We start from the raw sequence: 8,632 nt of genomic DNA on the forward strand, positions 1-8,632 counted from the left end.
TAAATATAATATGTTATTATTAATAATATTATTGTACCGTGAATTATAAACTGCACCGTACATTAGTTCGCCCATTAATTGCGTCTGACTCTTCGGACACGGTAGAATATCCGAACGCAATGATTCCCCTTCACCCTGCGCAATCATCTAACAGAGAATCATCGGCTGATATTCAGGCGTAGAATAATTCACGTTAAATAAACTCAGGTACCGCGAGCGTATCGATCAGTACTCCATAAATTCGTGAACCAATCACGTTTTATTCAAAAGCGTTCCGTGAACGTTTCATAAAATACGTATTCACCGGGAGCAAAACGACGGGGACACCTCGACACTCATTCCCCCAAACGCTCTACCTCTTTTAAATATCGTCGCATAAACCGGCTGGAACGCAATCTAATGCGTTTTGATTTTATTGCGTGCGTGGTGCTCCCGCTGCGCGACGCTCGCTCGTATACATATATTCCAGAGCGCGTGGGTCTGCCGGAAATTTGAATATAGAGCGAGTATTTACCCCTGGAAAATTAAAGGATCTGCTCTTGATCTGTCGTGAGGGGTTAGGGGGGGAGGAGGGCCCTGGAGCACTTTGTGCATCCGTTGGAAAGCTGTTCCCGCGGGATACCTCGGGTTGACACGAGCCACCTCTCTCCTGCGTTCTCCTACGCTTTAAATTAGTCGGAAATTAATTTACAGATACGGTGAAACCAGCGTGGAATACAACGGAATCGGGCATAAAGAAACGGGGATGTACGCGATGAACATAAAAAAAAACGATCAGAGTCGACAAAGAACGCGAGAAAATTCCGAAAGGTTGTTTTTTCTATTTCCGCGTCGTTTGTTCGTTCATACACGGAATTTTATCGCGACCCACGGTCCTTTTATTATCCAACCGGCGACGCCGTATTATCCTCTATAAAGGATCAGAGAGAAGTACTCCTGCGCTTTTAACGTATACATATCCCACGTACAAGGACGGCGTGGCTCGCATACGTACGCTACGTTTTTCCTGCCCGCGAGGAACAATAACGCTCTGGACCGCGGAACCTGAAGAAACATTATCAAAAGGTTGTAGCCACGGACCATTTTGTCTTTGCTCCTCCAGCATTTTTCTGCGGGAAGAAGAATGTCTTTGGGAAAAACCGCCTTGGTATTCGTACGATCGGTGTACGAAGAATTTGTAAAACTAGCATCTAACGAAAACTTGGATTTCTCCTGTTTGTACGGTATTGTTTCTGGGAAGTTATGGAATGAGTAGCTGTTCAGTGCGACGTTGCCCGGTCTCATTTCGTGTTTATTTTTATAATTTTCTTTGCGCAAGTATTTGACCATACTTTTGTAAGACATTCTTTTTTTATGTTAGTATTTCTGGGTACATAATATTCGGTGTTTTCTTACTAGAGGGTGGTAATATAAATTGTACATCCTTTTTCCCCACTTGGGGGGAACAATAAGGGAACATATTTATAAAAATCTGATAAACATCGATCTAGTAAATTTCAAAATTATCGCGAACATACATACAAATAATTATACTTCTTTATGTATAATAGAATAGAAAGATGAACCATCTAGAACTTCTTTCGGCGTATTATTATAACCAACATGGCTGCAGCCAATGGTAATTGTCAGAAATGTTGATAATCGTTTCCTTAACATTTCCGCGAGTCATCTTCATCGTATTTTTTTTCTTTTTCGAGTTGCTTCCCAATTCAAAGGTCCAATCGCGAGCGAAATATCTCTGTTAGACTATCCCCGTCAAAGCGAGTTCTTTCTTTGAATCAGAATTCGGTCTGTTCCCCCATTCTCCTGTCTCCCCGGATCAAACACGCGAATCTTCTTCAATTAACGCTCGCCGCGATTAACATTACCAGCCACCTGTATCATGCAGATATAATTGTTCCGGGCAAAGGATTAATTCCAACCGAAGACAGGTGTTGTAATTGGTCCCCTCAAGATGAAGTGCTTCTGCATCGAACTGCAGGAATAATTTACTGTCCGCGGGACGGACATACACACACACAGAGACACACACAAAACCAGCCGTTTCGTGTCTGCGAGAGACGATCGATTTACTCGATGCGGAAACGTCGTCGGTTCTAATTGAATGTATTTATATTCACAGGGGGTGACATCCTCGTTTTTGAACGCGTCCCCCGCGGAAAGGACCGGTAAATAATAATGCTTTGAATCCGCGGCGGTCGGATCCGTAGCAAAGGAAATTCAATTACCGCCCAGAGAACAACGAACGAGTTTTCCATTCTTCCTGACGCCAGTCGATCTATAATTGGACAGCATAACCAGGCCACCTTCCGCGTCCGTTTCCCGTCATACTACAAAAAAGTTCACGATCATAAACGGATTGATAGGATCGAACAGCGATGACAACCGAACAGAATTATCCCCGTAGTCATAAACCGATACGTACACGCAGGAACAAGAAACGTTTTTTTTTCTTCTTTCCTTTTGTCATTGACGAGAGATGCGCGTCGAAGAGAAAATTTCATTCGAACGGCGGCCAACTTCCGGTTGGCTCCGCTTCGTGAAAGCAGCGTCTTTTATGCACTCCACCTGGAAGAACGAGGCAGTCTCTGCATCAGCCGGCTTGGCATCCGCCGGTGAACCTCCGCCACGCGGAATAATAATTCGAATCATCCGGGGGAATCAATAAACCGGGCTCGAGTGGATCGTTCAAGGGGATATTCGAGGGAACGCAGTCGAACAACTTTGTACTTTCGTTTAATCTCGTTTGTCGCTGTTGGGATTCTTGCCTGGTTCTACGTTCGATCAAGCGAAACCTGAGAATCGTTTCTCATTCGATCCAGTGACCGGTTCTCCTTACGGGCTTTACGATTTCGATCTTTCCAATTTAACAGGTTCTCGGTGATTCGATACCGTATATTCGGTGAAACCAAAGTGACGATTGCAATAAGGGTGCTTGTAAATCGAAACCCTGGGGAAGCTCGATTATCCGAATTATTAACCCGGTGAGAACTAAATGGCGCCATCGATGATCGTTAATAATGTGAAGCATATTGAGCAGTGCTTTCCACAGGTGAGTTGCTCCATATGCTTCAGGTCCCTTCTACACATTATTATTAATGTAGGACAGTTGCGGTAGCGAAAAACAAGGTAATCGAAGATTGATCTGTTCAATGTGGATGGCAGTTTATATGTTGACTTCCACGCCGATAGAAAAATATTCGTATATTTCTGTTTATTTAGTAGTGTAATTAAGGTATGAATTTGGTATTTTAGTGTATTTGTAAAATACTTGTAGTCCTCACTGTGCGATTCAACGCTTCAATTTTAGAATACGTTTACCTTTACGTACACGGTAATAAAATTTGTAATATTGATATATAATATAATTGATTGGCTTTGATAGTAACATGAATGTCTCGAGGTCCGTACGGTAGCCAACGTGTTAACCATCCGTTATCACATTTCCTTTTTCGAACGTAGTTGTCACACTTGGCCAATTTGACGCACGCCAATATTGAATCAGTTATTGTTTAAAAACAATTTGTTAAATTAAGTCGCAACAAATTCTGAGACGAAGTTTAAACCCTGTAGATTATATTTCCATGGTAAAAAATTACCATTGAAAGTTTGATGATGTTTAAAAAAAATCATGAATTAAAAATTCCTGCAACAAAGTTTTTTTAGGATACCTGAAATTACCATTACATGGCGACGGTATTAACATATTCAATAATGCCTCAAAGATGTTTCACTTCAAAATCAAATTCTGGGTCAATTTGACCGAGTGTAACAACAGAGGGTTAGTGCCATAAATTCACCACTGTGATGTGCTCCATTTACATAGTTTCCATTTCATCGGTAAATAAATGAATATTCCAAGCGATTCAAGTACGTACGTAATCTTGGTCACTCTCGAGCAGACGTCTGGCAGTCACCGGCGAGAATGATCGTTGGATTTCAAGGTGGCTTCCTTACTTTCCGCGGAGGGTGACGCCTGCGCGGCTTCCTTGCTTCACAGAAACACGAAGCCTGAGCGTCGCTGGACGACGTCCGGAACGAATAATCCGCTTACGCCGTTCGTGCCAGGATTTATTTGGAATCTTAACCCTCCTGGACTTGCCGCTTGGATTGGATCGGCTCGGGTCGGGTCGGATCTACTTTAAATGGCCTGATCTCCGACGGTTTTTTCCCCGCCGTGCTTGAAAAGCTGGCTGCTTCGTCCGTTTAATAGTCGAGCTTAATTCCTTTATTGGGCTTGTTTGCTCGAGTTCCCGGTACCTTGGCCCGGAACGCTGGTTATTCGATTGTCCTCCCCCCGGCTTGGAATAATGGGGTTACCCTGTCGACGCCGTCGTTGCACTACCCTTGCCCTTTTACGCGGGGTGACCAGAAAAATATCATGAGTGATGTTTCGTACTTATAAAAAAAACCATAGAAATTGGTAAACATGTTTTTTCATTCCATTAACCTTGAAAGTTCATCGAGTATACATATACAATTAAATCTGTTGCTGTTGTAGTACCTCATGATTTCTTTAAAGTTAGTTAAATGAGTGAATTCGATAGATAGATGCTTGATTAAGTCTCTATAATATACAATATATCCTTGAGGAGTGTTCGAAGGCTCCTCGGTGCTGACAAGGAGAAGACCTTAGGTGTAACGCTGACTTTTGAAAGAGGTTGAATACAGCGATGGAGCTAGGAATTTTGAAGCCAATGATATTTGTTTCGGCCTCGTGTGGCTATTAGTTTATGAAATATTTAATGTTCAGTGTCTAGGAGTCTTCGACCACTCATTCAGGATTTACTGTAGTATACTTTTCTTGTGTTTAATATGTACTGAGTCTTAAATCGTTTGTATATCTTCGTACACAGTGGTAGGTCTAAGTCATTAATAAACTTTGACATTTCTATAATGGCCCGTTAGAAAATTATATAATCATACCTTTTTATTTTCCACCTCCTTAACGTCACATCACTGCACACACCTTTTTGTGCGCTCCTCTGTAAACAAAACCGCGTTCAGTGACCGATAAATCTTTGAAAGTTCGTAAACACAGGTGTAAACAAACAAGTGATCAACAGGAAAGTACCTAAGAGCAAGGTTCACCTAAGTGCAAATGTCCTCGACGTCTCCGAAGAAATGCACAATTAAATCTTTTTCATCAGAACTCACTCGTTAACCGTCGGTACTAAATCCTTCTGCTCCGCTTGTAACACCTGGATTGCCTCGCAAAGGTTCTGATTTATGTAACCAGGAAGCTCTCGTGTAACCGTCTCCGGGCAATCGGTGCCAGTTTGATCACCAATTCCGTTCGTTTTGCGGACATGATTTCCGAGCTCCCAAACGAAACCGGTCCCCCGGAATCCCGGGGCAAAAGAGTATATAATTCGGTCGAGCTTTCTTCAGCGAGCGTGTGTTCGAAATCAGGAGATCAAAAGCTCTGATTTTCCCCGGTCTTGCAAACGCCCCCCACACCCCTCTCTAACAGGTAGACTGGAAAACAGGAAAGGAGACAGGAAGAACGAGAGTCGAGAGCGTAAAGGGTTAGAAGCTAGGCGCTCGTTGCCAGGTATTTACACTGGTTCCTTTGATCCTTCCCAGGGGGGAGGGGAGCGTAAAGAAACGACCACGTCGTCGAGGAATCGAGGAACGGAGGCCACGGTTGATCAGAAAAATAACGGGTTATATTCCGTACGCCTTCTCTTTCCCGTTGCTGTTTGACTTTTCAAACTGCATTGGTCAAGTTTCTTCCTCTTTCTTGTATCCTCGTTCCAATTCCTGCGCGACTTTATTGCTCTCGAAAATAAAATTCCCGTATTAACTGTGCTCCCTGTGTATCCTGGCTAACATCCTCGGCATCTCCGCTACGCTCGAGACTGAATACTGCGGAGCAAGCTGCCACGATGCAGCAACGATCGAGGTTCTGTCTTCTTGAAATAGGTAGAAGCTCGACAGCTGGAAGCTTGCTTCATCCTTGGTACTCTCGAATCGATATCTTATTTTTACAATTATATTTTAGTCTTCTCGAAAGTAATAAATAACAGATGATGTTTTCCCAATATTCTGACGCAGCTGGTGTCACAGGTATGATATTCTATTGAGTCCTATGTATGTCACTATTTTCTTCCGAAGACAGCTGATTAATTTAAATTTGGTATATTTTACTTATCTTCTGTTTGACAAAAATCGCATATAATGATGAAAACCAGTTAAGTATTGAATTTAGTAAGAAGTAGCGATCATTCATTGGTAGGTACACCTATGGATAAGTGTACCATCTGCTCGAGTGCTCCGGTAAATTTCGACTCAAGCATCAGCGAAGAGTTTCCTTCCTGTTCGTTGACAATTCCGATTGTGAAAGGTGGTTGGTAGCGGAGAGAGGGTCCAGGTTTATCTCTTCCGAGCGAAATTTACGCGCGTGCCGAGCACGGACCACGTGACGGGCAGATTCACGTGTGTTTACGAGCGACGTGTATGCAGAATGCGACCTGGCAGTCCGGTATAAAAGCCTAGAAAACACGGTGGAAAGTTGCAGTTCTCGGTTGGCCGCCTTAAATACCGTAATGGGAGAAATGAGAATCAAGGTAGATCGTCGGTGCGCGAGGGAGAACCAGGTGTGAAGAGGGTGAAACGGGGAGAGAATGAGAGAGTAGGATCGAATAGAAAAATCGTGGAAGAAAACAGGGAACGAAGAGAAAGTGCTCGTTAGAGACGATTTACTCTTTGTCGAACGTGGGTGGAAGACCGGCAGTGGATGAACCGGAGAACAAAATGGAGATTTCGTTCGGAAGCATTCTAATTGATAGTAGTTTCAAAAATATAATTAGCTTGGGTAGATGAGCGTGTTGGGTGTACTTTCAGGGTCTATGGGATTCGTTAAGGCGACTGAACTAAGATAGTGGCGTCTGATGTCGCGTGGTTTCGAGACTTAGAGTCCTTTAGCAGCTTCGATGTAGGATATTTTAATTGTACAATATATTTAGCTTTCTATATGTTTTACTCGTCCTCTGTTCACATATTGAAGAATCTACTTCACGTTGGTTCGATATGCTTTATTTGCATAAATATTCAATCTTCTGATAGTTTATGACAGTGTACCGTATGAGAAGTTTGATTCAGGTATTTCTGTGACAATTGGAAATCGGTCTTTTTTCAATCTCTCTGTGGTCGAGGTCCTTCTGTGAATCGAATTCGAATCGAGTAATGGTTATGGAGCAAACATGTATGCACAGTGACGGCAAACGAACAAACAGAACAACACGAAAAATCATATTAGATCAATACAGTTTCCGTTTTCTAATTACTTTTGTCAATACGCCGCGGTCAATCGTTTCCAATAATTCCGTGTGCTATGGTAAACGAGCAAACGAACCCGGATCGCGTATAAAGGGACTAGCAGAATCGAATTTCAATCCCCGACGAAACGCGATACTTTCATTGGCTCGTATAATCGACCGGCCGACTTTGTTTTCGAAATTTTTCTCTTCCACGAAATTCAATTTGCCAGCACGTTGCACGTATTTGCTTGCATTCGTTGTCATTTACACACGCAGCCCTAATTTAAGGGTCATATTACTTCCTGCTACAAATGATTCCTTTTCCTTCGATGAATGCCTATATTCATAAGGGTGCTAACATCATCATCAACTTAAGTGTCTATTCACAGATGCTTCTATAAATCCAATTAAAATCCTATAAAATTCTACAAAGACCTCAGTAGTTAAACCTCCATCATATTTCCCACTCTCAAATTCTCCACAACCTTCTAACCCACAATAACACCAGTTAACAATTCAAGATCATCGATTTCATTCACCACCGGCAATTATTCAACCTAAATCCTCTGACTCTGCCATCCAGATATGTTCACAATCCTCGGCAAACTGGTCCATTAAACATCACCCTGGGCCGCATCAATAACCAGACAAATCGTTCGTGGAGACCATAATCAAAGGTCACTTTTTGTGCGACAGGTCGCCATCGCCTTGACCATCGCGCTGGCCCTGGGCCATCGATCACACGGCTCTGTGATACCCTTGGAAGGAGAGGCTTTCCACGGGCAAAAATCCTCTTTGGAGGATGCTATCCACGGACAGCAATCCTCGCTGGAGGACGCTCTCCACGCGCAACAATACCCACAGGAGGTTGCTATCCACGGCGAGCAGGTGTCGGTCGCTAGCTCGTACGTGCAGTTCCACGGGCCCGTCGAGGGACCGGAGTTCGAGGTGAAAGTGCCGCAGAACTACGACGATGGTAACCATCTGCACGGTCAGGATCACGAGTACACGGTGGATTACGTGGCGCATCCGAAGTACGAGTTCTCGTACGGCGTCGAGGACCATCACACCGGCGACTTCCACAACCAAAAGGAGACCAGAGACGGTGAGCAAAGTGGGTGGTGGGGAGGGAGCAAGTGTCTGCGGTACCAAGATTTCGGTCGACGGCGGTGAAACTTTTCCACCTGGTCGGCGGTCGCTCCTTTGAGAGTCTTCGCGAATTTCGCCGCGTAGAAACGGCGCCACGAGCGACGGCGACCCGGCCGCGAGAGAAATTCGTTTGGACGCGTACCATGAATATCCGAGGAGACAGTAGCGAGTAGATACGTCGAGTGACTTTAATATTCGGACAACGTGCTGTTTTATACACG

The 8,632-nt window shown here is 43.8% G+C and overlaps 1 protein-coding gene across 1 annotated transcript in view; it reads left to right on the forward strand.

Moving 5' to 3' along the window:
• Nucleotides 1–2,995: 2,995 nt before the first annotated feature.
• LOC107194381 overlaps nt 2,996–8,632 on the forward strand; it is a 6,862-nt gene continuing 1,225 nt past the window's right edge. The window contains exons 1-5 of the mRNA XM_015583999.1: nt 2,996–3,052; nt 3,105–3,129; nt 6,466–6,569; nt 7,959–8,012; nt 8,127–8,367. Of these exons, the coding sequence (XP_015439485.1) occupies nt 2,996–3,052; nt 3,105–3,129; nt 6,466–6,569; nt 7,959–8,012; nt 8,127–8,367 (481 nt within the window). The remainder of the gene's footprint in view (nt 3,053–3,104; nt 3,130–6,465; nt 6,570–7,958; nt 8,013–8,126; nt 8,368–8,632) is intronic.

Source organism: Dufourea novaeangliae, unplaced genomic scaffold (genome assembly GCF_001272555.1).
Source record: "Dufourea novaeangliae isolate 0120121106 unplaced genomic scaffold, ASM127255v1 scaffold39, whole genome shotgun sequence".
NCBI classification, from domain to species: Eukaryota; Metazoa; Arthropoda; class Insecta; order Hymenoptera; family Halictidae; genus Dufourea; species Dufourea novaeangliae.